The sequence below is a fragment of the Erinaceus europaeus genome, chromosome 9 (genome assembly GCF_950295315.1).
Source record: "Erinaceus europaeus chromosome 9, mEriEur2.1, whole genome shotgun sequence".
In the NCBI taxonomy this organism is placed as follows: domain Eukaryota; kingdom Metazoa; phylum Chordata; class Mammalia; order Eulipotyphla; family Erinaceidae; genus Erinaceus; species Erinaceus europaeus.
Window position 1 is genome coordinate 15,719,908 of NC_080170.1, and position 18,338 is coordinate 15,738,245.

Here is an 18,338-nt window from a genome sequence, read left to right on the forward strand (position 1 = left end):
GGTGGTTCCCGGAGAGGACCCTGGCGGAGCATCCACCCCAAATCTCCTTCCTAACTTGTGATGGCCGCTAGCAATCCTTGGCTTGTGGATGCATCACTCCTGACTGCCTCTGCTGTGCATCTCTTTTTTCTTCACATGGTAGTCCTCTTCCTTTGTGACCCTCTCTTCTTCTAGAAAGTTATATTGGATTAAGGTTCCACCCTATTCCAGCTTTACTTCATCTTAACTTTTATTTTTGCCTCCAGGGTTATTGCTGGGGCTCAGTGCCAGCACTACAAATCCACTGCTCCTGACAGCCATTTTTTCCATTTTATTATTATTATTTTTTTTATTGGATAGGACAGAGAGAAATGGAGAGTGGAGGGGAACACAGAGAGGGAGAGAGAAAGACAGACATCTGCAGACTTGCTTTGCCACTTGTGAAGCATCATCTCTGCAGGTAGGGAGCCAGGGCCTCAAACCCAGATCCTTGTGTGGGTCCTTGTGCTTAGTACTATGTGTGCTTAGCCGGGTGCCACCGCTCAGTCCCCACCTTAACTTTAATTATATCTGCAATGACCCTATTTCCAAATAAAGTCACTTCCTAACTAAACTGGGATTAGGACTTTAACATATCTATTGGGAAACAAGCCAATCCATAACAGATGGAATAGTACTCTCCACATTGATCTACAGATGCATTGTAATATTTACCAAAATTTCAGCTGAATTTCCTGTATAAATTAGCAAGAATATCCTAGAATAGATAAGGAAAAAAACTTGAACTATCCAAAGCAATCTTGAAGAAAAAGGATTTACATTTTGTGATTGTAAACTTAGACTATAGTTAGTAACCACGACAATGTGATTTGGCATAAGCACAGGGATACACACCAATAGAATAGAGTACAAAAATAAATCCTTGTATTTATGGTCAATTGTTTTTGACAAGGATTTCAAGACAGTTGGTGGAAAAATTATTAACAGTCTTTTCAATAGATTTCGCTAAAACAAGTAGCTAGCCAGTCACCTGTGAAAGAATGAAGTTAAAGCCCAACTTCACACCATGCACAAACACTTAGCTCAATAACTAAAATGATGTGACACTTGGAATAAAAGACAAGAATACCTTTTCATCACCTTGCATTAGCAATGGTTTCTTAGATGTAATACCAAAACCACAAATGGCTAAAGAAAATATATTGGACTTCTTCAAAATGAAAAAGATTCTGTGTGTCATAAAATGCATTTAACAAACTAAAAAAAAAAAAAGCTCAACTGCCATGAGGAGATATTTGATATTTACAGATCATGTATCTGGTGAGAATTTTATCAAGAATTTACAAAGAATGTTGAAAAAAGGGCTGGTGCAAAAATTTACTAGTACAACACTGAGTCCTGTATATATGAAGCCTTGGGTTTACTCCTCAGTAGGGTAGACATAAAATAACTGAGCACTGCTTAGGTCTTCTGCTCATTCATTTACTCTTGCTCTCTGTGTCCATCTTTCTCTCTTATACCCATTTACAGCAAAATGTTAAAAAGCACAATCACTTTATACCTGAGTTGTCAGAACCCTGCAGTAACCCCCTGCCATTCAGGAAGGAGTCAGGGAAACTCCAGAGAAGTTGACAAGACCAAGAGTGATGTCCAGAAGATACTGACATCAGCAACTCCCCATGACTCAGCCAGTTCTCTCACTGGGAAGCTCAAAGTATAAACAAGCCGTGTCCACACCCTAGAGTTTCCAATCACTTTTTATTCCAACAGTCTTAATTTCAAGTAGGAGACAAAGGAATACCAGACATCTGAGGAAAGTCTCTGACATGAAAAATAAACACCAAATCCATCAAGTTGAAAATAGCAATTTGGAGAAAGCAAACTCAGCTGGGAGAAGAAAAAATTAAACGGCTATAAAGAACTTATCATGCCTTAAGGTTTAAACAAGAATGGCTAACATACTTTATTTTATTCTTCCCACTGGTCACAATGCCACAAGCCAACAACAGAAGATTCTAAAAGGGGAGAAAGTTAGAGACCTCAGGACTCAAAGAATGGCCCAGAAGGGAGTTTCCCTGAGTGTTTCTTTCCTCCTTTGGTCCAACGTGAAGTTAGAGATGCCTGTGACCTGGAAATGACCTTCCCCACACATATACCAGTCCTAAGACAAGGCAAAGAGCCAGGAAAGTGTGGGCCACCATGACAGAAACCTCACAACCCTGCCTGTTCCCCAGGCAAGTACACCCAATAAGGCCTGCAGAAGCCAAGTTCATCTGCGGAAAGCTGTCTTTCAATCCCTTCCCCCACAGTACGGTGGTCCCCGTAAGCATAGGTGAGCCAAAATATCACAACCTCAGCACTGTTGGCCTTTTGAGGTGGAAAGTTCTTGTTCCAGAAGGTTGCCCTGTATAGTGCAGAATGTCTAACAGCATCCCTGCATAACCCACTGGGTTCTAGAAGCACACTCCCAATGTTGATCATTGAAAATGTATCCAGACATTACCAAACAGGCCCTGGTAACTCACCCTGGTGGAGAACTAATGTTCTTTGATTTCCACACCCCCTTGCAGGAAGGACAGGGCAGCCAATCCCAACACATGGTGAAGCACCTCTTCTCTCCCCATCTGGAGTCCTGTCATCTGGGAAACATGAAGTGAATTGCCCTGCAGAGACTTGGGAAACTACACTGCTGTTGTACTGCAATTCACCAAGAGGGAGCCAGGATATGCTTTCTGAGCCTAAGCAGAGTGACTAGCTGTGAAAGAAGAAAATTTAAGTGGGAACCAGAGTCTCATAAGCACTCCAAATACACAGGACATGGTCCAAAATTAAGGCTTACAGTAAGAACTAGGAAACTTCTCAACTGCATCCCCACACCCTGCACGTGTATGAAACCCTGGGTCCTATCCTCAGCACCTAAATTGAAAAGGTAAAGACGATAAAGATCAAGCTGACAATGTTCAAAGTGCTAGAGACTGAAAAGCAGTCATCATAAAAATTTCCCACTGAACAATTATGAACACACTTGACACATATTAATGAATAAGCAGAGGCTGGAGAAATGACTCTGTGGTAGGGTGTCATCCTCCCGTGTGAAGGTCTGGTGTCTGGCACTACATGGGAGCAGCAAGGAGAAGGCAGGTACTCGAGTGGTGCTTTGAGCTCTCTCATTCTGAAAAGAGAAAAGGTTTGGCTGGAGAGGTAGCTCAGTGGTAATGCACATGCATGAGAACCTGGGTTCCATTTCCAGATTGCACAACAAAACACACACACACACACCAATGAAGGAAGGGAAATTAATAGAAATGCCTATAAAAGACAGGAGCAGGAGATAGCTTCCTATAGAGCACATACTTTACTATGGGCAAAGATCCAGTTAGAGCCCCCAGCCACCACATGGGAGCACCATGCGAAATCGTCACCTTTACTACCAGTGGAGTAGCACTGTGGTGTGTGTGTGTGTGTGTGTGTGTGTGTGTGTGTGTGTGTTTTCCCTCTCATCCTCCATCTAGAAAAAAGAAGAGAAGGAGGAGGAAGAGGAGGTGGAGTTTGCTAGAGCAGTGGAACACCACAGGCAGGAAGTCTTAGTGAAGGGGAGAGGGGAGAATGACAAGAGGGAGGAAGACAGTGGCTTCATGGGCCCAGCATGCTTCTGCTGAGCTACTCTGCTAACACAACAGTGGCTTCATATCAAGAAATACAGGGCACAGATTTCCAAATATTACTTTCTTTCAAACCCACGCACACCCAATTTCCTCCATTATCAACCTCAGTACCTTCTGTTTAATTTTTAAATTTTACCATTGCCCCCAGGGCCTCACCATGTCAGGTTAACTTTTATAGATGGAAAGAGAGAGGGAAAGATAACACATCATCAAAGCCTCCTCCACCACACTGGAGATTGGGCTCAAACCTGCATTCAGTATGTGGCAAAGCCAGCACCCTATCCAGGTGAGATATTGATATTTTGCTGGCCCTCCTTCTGTTTAACTTTACTGTGTACCCGAATCTACTATTAAAATAAATTAATTAAATTTGGGGACTGAGAAATAACTCACTGAATAGAGTGCACACTTCACCTTGTCTAAGTATCTGGTTTCTATCCTCCAAACATCACGTGGGAGTAACAAGCAAAGAGGAAGCTTTGTGAGCAGTGGAGCAGTGCTGTGGCTTCTCCTTCTCTCTCAACCTCCAGCTGGAAAAAAAAGAGGAGGAAAAAATAGTCCAGCAATTCTCATCTAGTTTCCCAAGGCCCTGCAGCTTCATGCTCAAACTTCAGGTTAGATCTGAACTGTTGTGACCAGTGGAATTACACAGGCATGGAACCCCAGTGAAACCCCAGCAGCTAAATAAATAAAACCTACTTTAAAGAAAAGAAATAAAATAAACAACTAGAGCAGTAGTTGGCAAACTGTTGCTATACATCTCATGAACCAAGAATGGTTTCTGCATTTTTTAATGCACGAGAGACAGTGTAAGAGTAGTATTTTGTGAAACATGAAGCTGAAATTCAATGCAACTGTAAATAAAGCTTTATTGGACACAGTCCTGCTCACTTGTGTACATACTGTCACAACAGCAGAGCTCTGAGGTCTCCACCGACTGAGGTGGGGCGGCACATTTTCCCATCCCTTTGCTCCCACGGCCACATAACTTACTTTACCCCTGGGTACATTAATAAACAGTCAAGGAGAGGCATGGAAAGTGCTTACATGTTTCCAGAACACTGCAGCTGAGACATTTGCCCAAGCTTGGATGCTGGGAAAACACTGAAGTTACTCCCATTGCATCAGTCAAAAGCCCAGCAGCTGACCAGGGAGTGAGACCACTGACCACAAGGCACTCAGGGAGCAGACTTCCCAGTGCTCTGGGGAGTCAGGGACCCTGGAGAGTCACTTGCCAGGAGGCCCAGGTGGAAGCGTCACAGGACAAGAGTCTGGAAGTAGGGTTCCATCAGGGTGACAGGCACGGGTACGAACCTCAGCGCCACTCTGCAGCAATTGGCCCCCATGCACTGTTGCACCTTCTTAAGGTCACGTGTGTAGCCTGTACTGGGCGCAGTCACACGTGTTTAGCGTCACTTGTCACGTGCCCCCCCACGCAGCCTCCCATTCGTTCAGTGGGGTAGCACGTGCTCCTGTGCCCAGCTTGTCCAGGGAGGCTCTTGTACCCCGGATCCTCAGGCCTTATGGAAAGCGGTTGGCCTGGCGCGGCGTGGCAGGCCGCCCTGAGTCTCCTCCTGCTCCTGTCTACACCCACTCAAGACGCTGCTGAGACCCAAGAGTTTCGCACCGACAGAAGGGTCGCCGTGAAACAGGACGTGGGTAGGTCCTCACCCCATCAGGTTGGTGGTGGTCTCGGGCACTGGGCCCCCAGTGGAATCCACCCCCCTCCCCAGAAACACCCCCTGCACACACTCCGCGGGTTCCTACCCTCAATTCCCCTTCCCCTCCTCTCCCACCCCCAACTCCGCGTCATCCCCAGCCCCATGTCTGTGCCCCCAGCCGGGGGCTGCTGCTCCTTGCGCTCTGCTCCTGTCTCCGCAGCCTGCGGCCAGCGCCGCGTGCAGGCGAGGATCTCGGGGGGCAGCAGCGCCCCAGAGGGCAAGTGGCCCTGGCAAGCCAGCCTGCACTACGCGGGCTTCCACATCTGCGGTGGGACCATCATCCACGCCTACTGGATACTGTCGGCCGCCCACTGCTTCGGCAAGTGAGTGGGCAGTGCCCGATGCCCCTGCTGTGGAGGTGGTGATCCACAGGCCCGGTTGGGAGGGGCAACTTTTGGGAAATGGGTGGCGGGGAGGGGCGGCAAATAGTGAACTTCAACACACCCAAGTCCATCCTCTGCAGCAGCGCCCGACAAGAACTTCAGGCCCCTTTAGTGGCATCTGCTATTTTGAGATAAGTACGCAGCCAAATCACAGGATGGGGGTCGGGGTGGAGGCAAGGAGATCTAGCAGGATGGCAAGAGAGGAGAAACTTACCTTGAAGGGCTTCTTGCTGTACCCCAACAAGCTCTTGATGGGACTCCGTGGACCCAGGGCAAGTCTTTCTGGGAAGTTGTACCAGACAGCCAGTTACCCCACTGTGCTACAAAGAGTTCCCTCAGATCCATTTACTAACATACACAAAGAAAGGTGGGGAGGGGGGTTGCGGTGGTGGGGGGATATCATTGTGTCTTATGCAATACTGGGGATCCAACTTGAGACCTGACACTGCCACTCCGCCATCCTACCCACTGTACCACCTCCCAGGCCAGTCGTGCTCCAGACTTTTTGGTAAGTAATTGGTGTTCCCCACCCCCTCCCCCACTCCATGCAAAAAGCTCATCCCACTGTACCTTTTTCCTCTTCCCCCAGGGAAAAGAACATCAAGGCATTTGACATGTATGTAGGCCTTGTGAACCTTAACGCTGTAGGCTGTCACACCCAGTGGTTTGAGATAAATCGAGTGATTCTGCACCCTACGTACCAAATGTACCACCCTGTTGGAGGTGACATCGCTCTGGTGCAGTTGAAAAACCGCATCGAGTTTTCTGACTACGTGCGTCCAGTCTGCCTGGCACCCCCTGATGTGAACCTTAACAACCTTACTTGCTGGTCCTCAGGATGGGGAGTTATATCTTTAGATGGTAAGACACCAAAGTGCAAGGTCAGTGCCTTTATTGGAGTTTAAGGAAGGAGTGATGGCTCTGTGGTACAATAGAAAGGAAAATGCAGGTAATAGGGTTACAAGTTCTGGGAACTATCCCTTAATCACTGTCGTTTTCCCTGTCAAGGTGTTTTGTTTTATCCCAGGATGACTATGTTGTGTATAGAGAAGCACTTACATCTACTTTAAGATTGTGGAATTAATAGTCCTATCAAGAATATGAATTTCAAAGATTTTCCAATTTAACTTAGAAATAATCTTTTTATTTTGCCTATTGAAAAAGTTGATTCGCATGTGGCACAAAGCGCAAGGACCAGTTTAAGGATCCTGGTTTGAGCCCCCGGCTCCCCACCTGCAGGGGAGTCAAAGCAGGTCTGCAGTTATCTATCTTTCTCTCCTCCACTCTGTCTTCCCCTCCTCACTCCACTTCTCTCTGTCCAATTCAACAACAGTGACATCAGTAACCATAACAATGTTAAACAACAAGGGCAAAAAAAGGGAAAAATAAATAAATAAATAAATAAATAAATAAATAAATAAACAAGAAAAAGTTGATTCGTTATTCTGGCCTGCTCCATAGGAATCTATATGTTTTTTCTAGGCTTATACCTGGATACTTTAGGATTTTTATGCCTATTTAGAATTTTCTTTTTAATTAATTTTTTTTTAATTTTATTTATTTATTCCCTTTTGTTGCCCTTGTTGTTTTATTGTTGTGGTTATTATTGTTGTTGTCGTTGTTGGATAGGACAGAGAGAAATGGAGAGAGGAGAGGAAAACAGAGAAGGGGAGAGAAAGACAGACACCTGCAGACCTGCTTCACCGCTTGTGAAGCAACTCCCCTGCAGGTGGGGAGCCGGGGTTCGAACCGGGATCCTTATGCCGGTCCTTGTGCTTTGCGCCACCTGCGCTTAACCCGCTGCGCTACAGCCCGACTCCCCTTAATTAAATTTAATTAATATCATTGACAGCTATCAATTTTAGCACATTGATCTTGTCTCCAGTCACTTTATATAAATACTTTTTTAAAATGTATTTATTCCCTTTTGTTGCCCTTTTTTATTGTTGTTGTTACTGATGTCATTATTGCTGGATAGGACAGAGAGAAATAGAGAAAGGAGGGGAAGACAGAGAGAGGGAGAGAGAGACACACACCTGCAGACCTGCTTCACCACTTGTGAAGCAACTCCCCTGCAAGTAGGGAGCCGGGGGCTCGAACCAAGATCCTTGGGCTTTGCACCACCTGTGCTTAACCTGCTGAGCTACTGCCCGACCCCCATAAATACTTTTCAGTTGACTATTTGAGATTTCAAACATTTTCTTCAAATAAAGCTTGTTTTATCACATTCTTTTTTAGGCTTTATCTTTTGTTTTTTTTTTCCTTGTCTTTTTTCAATAATTGTAACTGCTAACAGAAATTATTATCAGATGTCATTTTATATTTTAGTAGAACTAAAACATATAAGATAAAATACAAAATAAAATATAATAAAATATTATAAATAAAAATATAAAAAATAAACTTTTTGACTTTTTTCCTATTTTACTCAATATAACACAGAGAAATTGAGAAGGGAGAGGATGGGAGAGAGAGAGATAAGACACCTGCAGACCTCCTTCACAGCTCCGCTGCAGGTGGGAAATAGGGGCTTGAACCTGGATCCTTGCATTGGTCCTTGTGCATAGTACTATGTGTGTTTAACTAGGTGAGCCACCAGCTGGCCCCAGTGGAACTGTTTCTAATGCTTTACTGGTAAGTTTGTGGTCTGGTTTGGACATTTTAACTTGTGCTACATCAGGTGAGGAAAGTTTAACATCTAGTAAACTTAATTTAAAAATTGTTCTGTTCTGCTGTTAACAAATTCAAATTAGAGAGGTATAAATTTAGTGTGTTAAATTCACCCCTACAACTATAAAAATAGCTACAGAGCTTACACTAAAGAAACTTAAACATTTGTGGTTTGGGAGGTAGAAAAATGGATAAAGCATTAGACTCTCAGTCATAAAGTCCTGAGTTCAGTCCCCAGCACCACATGTACCAAAGTGATGTGTGATCCTTTCTCTCTATCTCCTCGTACCTTCCTCATTAATAAATGAATAAAATTAAAAAAATGAAATTAAACGTTTCATTTTGTTGACTTTTGTAGTGGAATGTAAAAGTCTTATTAATGAGACATACAAAAACTTTGCTCCTTTACCCCCACCAGTTGTAGTTGTTACAAAATTGCATCTTTATACATGTGTGTCTCAAGAATAAACCAGTCAATCTCCTTCATTTAGATTTAACATGAATTTATCATTGGCCTTAATGTTATGGAAAATAAGATTTGAAGTTTCAAACCCAAGTTATACTTATGCTAGTCTTACTCAAATAATTTTAATGCATTACTCTATTAAATTATTTTTTAAAAAAATAGGGGCCAGATGGGAACACACCTGGTTGAGTGCACACGGACCCAGGTTCAAGCTCCCAGTCCCCACCTGCAGGGGGAAGTTTCATGAGTGGTGAAATGGTCAGTCTCTCAGGTTGATCTGTCTATCCATCTTTCCCTTCCCTCTCAATTTCTCTTTCCCTATACATAATAAATAGATAAAATTAAAAAAAATATTTTAAAAAATTAAAAGTGCACTTGTAAACAAGCTTTCATAATTTTTGATGTGCTTACTCTCTTGGGATCTTTCACCATACAACTTAGAGTTACTGCCTACTGCCCTTTCATTTTTCCTTTTGGACTCCCATGAACATTTCTTGAAGATCTAATGCTCATGAACTCCCTTAGGTTTAGTTTATTGGGGAATGTCTTGCTTCCTCCCTCACTTTTGAAGGCCAGTTTTGTCAAATATAAGATTTTGGTTGGCAATTTTGTTTCTTTCTTTAACTCTATGGATATATTAGGGAGACTGTCTTCTCAAGTGTTTTATGAGAAACTTTCTGGTGATTTTTTTAAAGACTTTTACTTATTTATTAGTGAAAAGGACAGAGAGGGAGAGAGGGAGGAGAGAAGCAGAATCACCCCGGTACATGTGCTTCAGGGAATCAAACTCAGAACTTAATCTTGAGAATTCAATAATTTATCCACTGTACTGCCTCTCAGATTACACTTTCTGGTAATCTTATTTTGGGATCTTTTGTGATGATTCACTTCTCTCATTGCATCTAAGACTTACTCTTTTGTCTTTGCAGGGAGGGTGATATGGTTAAAAAAATTATAACTACATTTTATTACTGAGCGTGTATTCTATTTTATTTTGGCTTATTTGATATAATGTTGAACTAGAAATTTTTGTTTGTTTTAGCTATGAAATTTTATTTCTCTTCAAAATGTGTGTTGCCATAGCATACCCACCACCAGAGTGCCCTCCCCTCCATCTGTTGTACCTCCTCCCCTGTGTCATCACCCTCCCCACTCCAGCCCCTTTGTTAACCTCACTTTGGTATTAGAGTCTCAGTTTTGTTGTTTTTCCAATTTGGTGTTCGGGAACAAATCCAGGGCCTTACACATACACTATCTACTAAGTTGTTTTCATGGCCCAGTCATAGTCAGTAGAGTGGGAGAGAAACAAAAGCACCATTCCTCCATCCTTGGAGGTCTCTCTTATTCTCTAACCTATTACTTATGAAGCTTTCCTGTACAGATGTTTCCTTGTGGTGGGTAGGGCCTCAAACTCGGGTCCTTTCACATAACATGTACACTCTATTGGGTGAGTCACCTCCCAGTCCTTCATGCAACATTTAACAGCATTTAAGACTGGATTCTCCACACCTGACATTAGACGTATAGCTCCAAAACTATTCATTATGTGCCTCAGCCTACACCTCCCCCCCCAAACACCTCCTTGTTGCCTTTCAGGTGAGTCTTCAGCTTGTGCAAAAACTGCTCTCCAGTGACTGGCTGGAGCTAGGGGGCCCATGATGTGCAAAGCCCTCGTGGCCAATGACTGTTCTCATCAGCACAGATGGATACACAGAGTAACACCCCACCACACTGGGGGCCTGCTTCTTGCAGATACTCTATCAGCCACTCAGGCTCATCCAGGGACCCACCCAATGAGCTGTTGGGACTGAGCTGCAGCTTTGGGGAGGGACTCTGGTACCCACACCTCACTTAATAGCGTCACATGACATTTACAGCACACTTCCCACACGGCAGCCCACATCCCATTATAGAGAGAGATGCTGTGTGAAGGGTGTGGGAGAATAAGAATGGCACCTTGGGCCTAGGGTGCCCTGGGGAGCAGGTGGGAAAGGATCTCTCACTGGCTCTGCATTCTTCTCCAACAGGTAACACCTCAGAGAGTCTACAGGAGGCACCCCAGCCTCTGATCCCAGTGGCCATATGCAGATTTCTGTATGGCTATGAGTACATTCTGCCTGACATGCTGTGTGCCGGTGACATCCAGAACATGACAAGTGTGTGTGAGGTGTGTCCCCCTGCAGGGACAGGAGACCAAGCCTAGGACTTTCTGCTGTTCCCTCAGCTTAGGGCTGTTCCTCTGGGTGGGTAGGTGGCCTCAGACAGCCTGACCCCTGGGACTCAGGGCACACAGGTGTGTGCAGCCATTGGTAAAGCAGGAGACCCTAAGCTGGTATATATATATATATATGTGGGACACAGCCCCTTCCCACATATATTGCCACCCAGAACCCATTTGGACCCCAGTGCTGGTTGGAATAGCACATTGCTCCAAATCTGCCCAGAGCCATGCTGGCAACACCCTCTGTTTATGGGGTGCATATGAAGGTCACTTGTCTGCAGCGCAGTCTTGGCACTGGTTAGATGGAGTCGCCTGCCTGGTGAGCCCCTGTTCCTATAACCTGGGCGCTGGGCAGCCCCTATGCATGGGGTGCCAGACCTTGAGCTGCTGATTCTCAGAAAACTTCTCTTTTCTTCTAGGGTGACTCTGGCGGCCCACTTGTCTGTGACTTCAACAACACCTGGATTCAGATTGGAGTAGTGAGCTGGGGTCGTGGCTGCTTGTACCCCGTGTTCCCTGCTGTGTATGCCCGAGTCTCCTATTTCTCAAAGTGGATATTTTATCAGATATCACGCACACCCCTGCCTCCTCCACTTTTGCCCTCGTGCTCCTCCACTCTGGGGGCCACTGCCAGAGTCTTGGTGACCAGCCTGGCCATCCAGTCAGTGATGTGAGGGCCAAGTCTCCATTTCCCCAAGGCTGCCTGCCTCCTGCTCGGCCCCAGCCCATTGGGTCTGCGCTAGGCTGACTAGCCTAGCCCAGATGCATGTAGGGAAGGGGCCGACCAGGGCCACATGCAGGATAGAGGCCAGTCTTAGCACAGGAGGCCAGCTTGCCTGCAGAGATTACTCACTGGGCACGTGAGGTTTGGTAAGACATCCAGTGTGTGCAAAGTGAGAGTCCCAGAAGTCCATCCTGTATCCCCCTTTCCACCCAGAATTCATGACTATATGCTCTCAGCACCTTGCTGGGATGACAGGCAAGTGGGGCAGGAGAAGATGCACAGGCTAGTCACAGGCTCTCTAGAAACAGCAGTCATCTGCTTTGAAAAATGGAAAACATGAGCTGGGCAAAGTCACATGGAACTGAAGAGACAGAAATCAGTGGTTACATGTGGGGAACAGTAAACTAGCACTTGACAAACCTTTAAGGTATCTTGTTTGTGATTTGTGGTATGTGTGAGAGAAAGAACAAAAGGTAAAGACACCGTGCTGCCATTTTCTGTGGCAGTGATGCCAACGGGGGCTCACATGTGCTCCGCTGCTGGGCCACACCCTGGCTCCTAGTAACCTAAAATATTTTATTTATTTATTTATAAGAGGGATAGGGGAGAGAGAATCAGGCATTCTGGTACATGTGCTACTGGGGATCAAACACCAGACCCCATGCTTGAGAGTCCAACACTTTATCCACTGTGCCATCTCCTGGACCATGTAACCTTGTTTTGGGGGAAAAAAAACTAAGGAAGCTGGGCATTGATACACCTGGTTAAGCACACATAGTCCAAAGCGCAAAGACCCAAGCAAGGATCCCAGTTCAAGCCTCCAGCTCTCCACCTATGGGGTGAAGGGGTCGCTTCACAAGTGGTGAAGCAGGTCTTCAGGTGTTGGTTCCCCCCACACACATCTTCTCCCCTCTCAATTTCTCTCTGTCCTATCAAAAAAAATTTAAAATGGCTGTGAGAGCAGTGGATTCATAGTGCAGGCACTGAGCCCCAGTAATAACCCTAGAGGAAAAGATTTAGGGAAAAAAATAAAGGTACTATTGAAGATACAAAATAATAAAAAATAGTGCTTGCTCCGGAAGCACATATACTAAAATTGGAACAATGCAAAGATGAGCGTGGCCCTTGTGCAAGGATGGCACACACAAATCGGTGAAGTGTCCATAATGTTTTAGGGGCTGGGTGGTGGTGCACTTGGTTGAATGTACACATTACAGTGCACAGGAAGAATACAGATAATAAGGAATCACAAGTTGGAAGTAACCATTAGACACAGAAAATTTAAGAGATCATGAGAGACATTGTATAGGTTTAGATAAATTTAAAGCTGCTACTTTATTGGAAGTTTATCAACACCAAACCCAGTAGAGACATTGATTAATTAGACCAAATTCCACAGAAGAAATGGGGAAATATTAAAAATTTAGTAAAAGCCCTTGGCTGAGTTGGCATCTCAGAAATCACAACAGACCTTCCACCACAGATTGACCCAGCACTACCACACACTCTGCTCCAGATACACATGGTCTCCAGCAGCATGGGGGTGTGGAGAGGAAGTCTCATCACACGGGAAGAGAAGATTAAGATAACCCAAACCATAAACTCAAAAACTGTAGGTGAAAGATTAGAAATAATATTAATAATTACAACTCTTCTTTGAAAAATAATGTTATGATCAAGTCCTATTGATTCCTGTTCTATTAGGAAACTCAGTTACAGTTCACCATACTAACAGCTTTGCTGTGGAGAAAATACTTAGGAAAAGGCTTTTAGCAAATCCAAAACCCATTCCCAGGGTCATAGAGATATATCCCTGGGTCAGACCTGCACTGGTCGTGCTTGCTGCCCAGATTTAAACGCTGGTGCCACCTGAGAGGTGCTATGACACCAGAAGAATTCCCTGTGCTGTGGTGTGTGTCTGGTACCTGCGTGCTTGCTCTTTCACACTCTCTCCCCCTGCCACATCCCCCCCATGGGAATGTGACTTGTGTGGTGAAACTGAGCATGTGTGAAGCCCCAGTTCTGAAAAAAAAAAAACATAATTGAAAAAGATAAGCATCAATAGATAATAATATATACCTCAGCCTAGAAGTGAGCACTTGCCTCGGTGGAGCTCAGAAAAAGCCTGTTCCTTCATTTGCTCTTCTGTAACACTTTAAAATAAAGATGAGCCACTTTATAACAAGAAAGGGGAAAATTGATAGGAAATTTTTAACTCCTGGAAGAAAAAAACAGGATATTTAAACAAATGAAAAATAAATTGACATATTCTCGGCTAGCTCAGTTTTTTTTTTTTTTTCTGGTGACAAATTGATTTCAAAGTTTCTTTCAAACTCAAACAAATAAAAGAAAAAAACAACTTGGGAATAAAATTATATGTTAAGCCAACCATGAAAGTGGTACTGTGGGTGAATTGTTGGACTCCCTAGCAAGCGTGAGGTCCCAGGTTTGATCCCCAGCACCACATAGGGAGATAGCAAAGTGGTTTACACAACAGACTTTCAACCAAAACTGGAGATCCCTGGTTCAATCCCTGGTGCTACCATAAGCCAGTGCTAAGCAGTGGCCTGGTAAATTAAAAAGAACAATGATAAATTTTTAAAAATGTTATGGCATGCCATACAGTTTATGTCTGTGTTCACATCAGCTGAAAAGGCACTTTGACTTGGGCCCAAGTACAATATGGAAAATGAGTACACAAGAAACAGGTCAGTTTGCATCACTGACAGTACTTAACTTTCCAGAAGTGCAATTCAACCTGACCAAATAGAGTTTGTCCCAGAAACAGTCTCCATCATGACCCAATAGCCTTCACGCCAGGAATTTAAGAATGATTGAATGCTAAAACCCTTTCAGTAGTTCAGAACATAAACACATTGAATACCGAGTGCCGCTGAGGCCCTGGAGTGACAGGAGGCACCAGAGAGATTAGCCTCCACTGCTGTTGGCCTTGTGCTCTGGCTTGGCTCTGAGATGATGCTGTAGTGGGCCAGAGCATTTCCATTACTATGATCTGTGATGTTTGCAGCGCTTGAGAATTTAGTAATAGTTGCTGAAGACAAACTGTTAACTGTCTGTGGTGTTTATCCCTCCTATCTTTGGCCGCCCTTCATCCCCACCCAGGGTCACTGGGGAACCAGCTCAGGAAGAAGTGGTGTGGGCTGCATTGCCCTGCACTTAACCCAGTTGTGGGTAGACACTGGGGTACAGCCATGCTGCTTGACACACTTGGTGGCCACTCTGGCTTGAAGGCAGGTTTCAGCCCGGCCCCCAACACACTAGGGGAAGCTTCAGTCCTGGGTTGTCTCTTCCCTCTCTCCTTCTGACGCTCACTCTTTCTATCTGAAGAGGTCAGCTCTGATGATGACAAAAAAAAGAAAGGAGTTAAGGGGACCCAGGATGTCAGTCAAGACTGAAACAGCAGCTAACAATGACAGCATGAGTAGGAGGGCCATCAGCATAGTCACTGAAGCTCTGCCTTGGTGAGTTTGGACCCCTGTGTATATGAAGGGACATGAAAGGCCACCAACATTACTGATGCCAGAACCGAAGTCACTGAGAAACTTCTTTAACCAATGATGATAAAATTTGTGGTGGGTCTTTGTTTGATTTTTATTGCCACCAAATAGTGCTGAGGCTTGGTGCCTACTCAACAAATTCATCATCCCCAAAGGCCACTTTTCCTTTTTTTTTTTTTCCCTTTCTAGCCATCTTTTTTTCTTATATGACACATCAAAACTGAGAGGAGAGGGAGGGAGGGAGAGAGACTTGAAGACCTGCTTAACCACTCATGGAGCTTCTCCCTTGCAGATGGGGAGCAGAGGCATGAACCCATGTCCTCATGCTTGATAATATGCCAGCTTAACTGGGTATACCACCGCATGGCCCCTGGTTTTTTAGATGGAGACTAGGGGAAGAGAGTGAAAGAGCACTGAAATTGTCCTCAATACAGTGGGGACCAGTCTTGAACTAGGGTCATGCATATGGCAAAGCAGTGCACTAGCCAAGTGAGCTTTTTGCTGGCCCTAATATGTTTGTTTTTATCTAATAAATTTAACTTTGTGGAGCTGGGATTTTGCAGTACTCATGGGCCAGCTTTTTCCTTCAGATGGAATGAATGGAAGGAGGAAGAAACACCACGTGACTAGAGCTTCCTCCATTGCCACAGCACCTCCTGAGTGGTGTCAGGGCTCAGATCTGGGCCTCATGAATGGAAGACATGGGACATACCCAGCGAGCTCCATCTCTTCCCCCGTCCCCAGAGTTTTAATGGCCAGACTTCTTCAGGGAAGGGAACTTAGCTACTCCCACCAGCCCAGCAACAAGGAAAGCAAAGGGGTGCAGGATGGAGAATGGGGGGACACAGGAGATGATGGGCTCACGGGGCTCAGGAATAACTGCAGCCCCAGGTTTGTAGCTTGTCTTGCAGGCTTTCCTCTTCAGCATTTTCTCAGAAGTTGTGACCAGCAGAACCCTGGGGACGCTCGCCAGAGAGAGTGAGTTTAATAAGAGGAGCTAGGATGTGGTGGATGCCCTTGGTTTCCCTCCCAGATCCTCCAGAGCAGCCGGAGCACCAGCTGCTGTGAGTGTTGGCTGCTAACAGCTCACAGCTGTCCTCCTCAGAGGCTGACTCTTGCCCACGTGGGAGTGCCTGGCCTGGGAGGCGAGCACCACCCTGTAGGCAGACCTCAGCCCTGGACTACTGACTGACCGGAGGCACACGGGCAGCCGCTCAGTCCCAGCTCTGAGCAGAATTCTCCTGCGGGCTGTGTGGAGACCACAAGCTGGCTTAGCTTACCTCCTGTGTCCGCTCTGCTGCCCACACCCTCCTCCTGAGAGCACTCCCTCCCTCCAAGAGTCTATGTTAATAAACTCAATGAATTCAACCAGGTTACCATTTGCAATAGAAAGAAATGTATAAAGTCCTCTGTCCCCTTGAAGGGGAAAGATTCCCAAGTGCTGAAGCAGTGCTGCAGGTAGGTGTCTCTCATTCTCTCCCTATCCTCCCCTCTCAGTTTCTCTATCCTAACAATTAAAAATATATATACTTTAAAAAAAGGGGGGGGAAGATGGAAGTCGGGCAGTACCGCAGTGGGTTAAACGCATGTGGCGCAAAGCGCAAGGACCGGTGTAAGAATCCCAGTTCGAGCCCCCAGCACCCCACCTGCAAGGGAGTCGCTTCACAAGTGGTGAAGCAGGTCTGCAGTGTCTATCTTTCTCTCCCCCTTTCTGTCTTCCCCTTCTCTCTCCATTTCTCTGTGTCTTATCCAACAGTGACAACATCAATAACAACAACAATAAAACAACAAGGGCAACAAAAAGGAATAAATAAATAAATATTTTTCAAAGGGGGGACACATCAGGGAGATAGCATAGTGGTTATGCAAAGACTTTCATGCTTGAAGGTCTGAAGTCACAGATTCAAGCCCCAGCACCACCATAAACCAGAGCCAGAGGAAGGAAAGAAGGGAGGAAAAGAGGGAGGGGGGAAGGGAAAGAAAGAGAGACATATCAACTACCTACTACCCCGGAATAAATCTAGCAAAATATGTGCAAGATCTCTAACAACCACAAGTATATTAAATGAAACTGAAGGATTCCTAGCTCAGTGGAGAGCTGTGTCACTGTCTTGAGTTGGAACAGCAGATATTATGAGGTGTCATCTCTTCCCAAACTAGGCTATAAAGTCAGCGCTGTGGAGATGAAAATCCTGTCACACGCCTAAGTTGACAGGCTGATTCTAAAATTTATATGGAAGTGCAAATGTGTGAATATCCAAGGAGTGCTTGAAGAAACAAGGCAGTGGAAGGATTTCCTCCATTGGAGTACAATAAAGCTACAGTAATTAAAACCATGCAGGCTGAGTGTTTGGGTCAACAGATGGGCTGGGGGAATGTAATAGAGAGCTGAGAAGCAGACTCATCTCCCATGTGGACACTCACATCAAGAGCTGATGACTTACTGCAGGGGTAAAGGAGAAAGACATGTATGCCAGGTATGCCAGTGTCCATCTGGGCAGTTGACAGAACTCGGCTCCCATCTCCCACCTTGTCCATTCTAAGTGCAGTTAGAGCCCACTCTGAGCAGCAAGGCAAGGCTTCTAGAAAGATCACATAAAATATCTTCACCGGGAGTCGAGTAGTAGCACAGTGGGTTAAGCACACGTGGCACAAAGCACAAGGACCAGCATAAGGATCGCGGTTCGAGCCCCCAGCTCCCCACCTGCAGGGGAGTTGCTTCACAGGCAGTGAAGCAGGTCTGCAGGTGTCTAGCTTTCTCTCCCTCTCTCTCTTCCCCTCCTCTCTCCATTTCTCTCTGTCCTATCTCTCTGTCCTGTCCAACAACAATGACAACAACAATAACTACAACAATAAAACAAGGGCAACAAAAGGGAATAAATAAATAATAAAAAATCTTCACCACCTGGTTACAGGCAAATTTTTTTTATTCTTTTTTGTTGCCCTTGTTGTTTTATTGTTATAGTTGTTATTGCTGATGTTGGATAGGGC

At 45.2% G+C, this 18,338-nt stretch overlaps 2 protein-coding genes and 1 non-coding gene across 4 annotated transcripts in view; all 3 read left to right on the forward strand.

The window, feature by feature from the left end:
- The window catches only part of ARF1 (ADP ribosylation factor 1), a 442,994-nt gene that overhangs the window by 272,580 nt on the left and 152,076 nt on the right, over positions 1-18,338 (forward strand). The gene's annotated exons all lie outside the window — the stretch shown is intronic.
- On the forward strand, positions 4,791-12,250 carry PRSS38 (serine protease 38). Of its 2 annotated transcripts, XM_007535089.2 has the most exons (5): positions 4,791-5,303; positions 5,526-5,688; positions 6,338-6,609; positions 10,912-11,051; positions 11,525-12,250. In XM_007535089.2, exons 1-5 carry the CDS (start codon positions 5,168-5,170, stop codon positions 11,777-11,779), a joined length of 966 nt encoding a protein of 321 aa, XP_007535151.2. In that variant the 5' UTR covers positions 4,791-5,167; the 3' UTR covers positions 11,780-12,250. The 2 variants fall into 2 exon arrangements, with proteins under 2 accessions (XP_007535151.2, XP_060053398.1); XM_060197415.1 differs by having other exon boundaries at positions 4,791-5,688.
- Positions 12,896-13,001, forward strand: LOC132540566 (U6 spliceosomal RNA). The gene has a single exon (XR_009551764.1). It is a non-coding gene; the product is annotated as a U6 spliceosomal RNA (small nuclear RNA).

Bases quoted from the DNA above. Each gene is read 5' to 3' on its own strand.
- PRSS38 (XM_060197415.1), top strand. From the start codon at position 5,168: ATGGAAAGCGGTTGGCCTGGCGCGGCGTGGCAGGCCGCCCTGAGTCTC. The intron at 6,610-10,911 runs GTAAGACACCAA...CTTCTCCAACAG, and splicing joins GGGAGTTATATCTTTAGATG to GTAACACCTCAGAGAGTCTA. The intron at 11,052-11,524 runs GTGTGTCCCCCT...CTTTTCTTCTAG, and splicing joins ACATGACAAGTGTGTGTGAG to GGTGACTCTGGCGGCCCACT.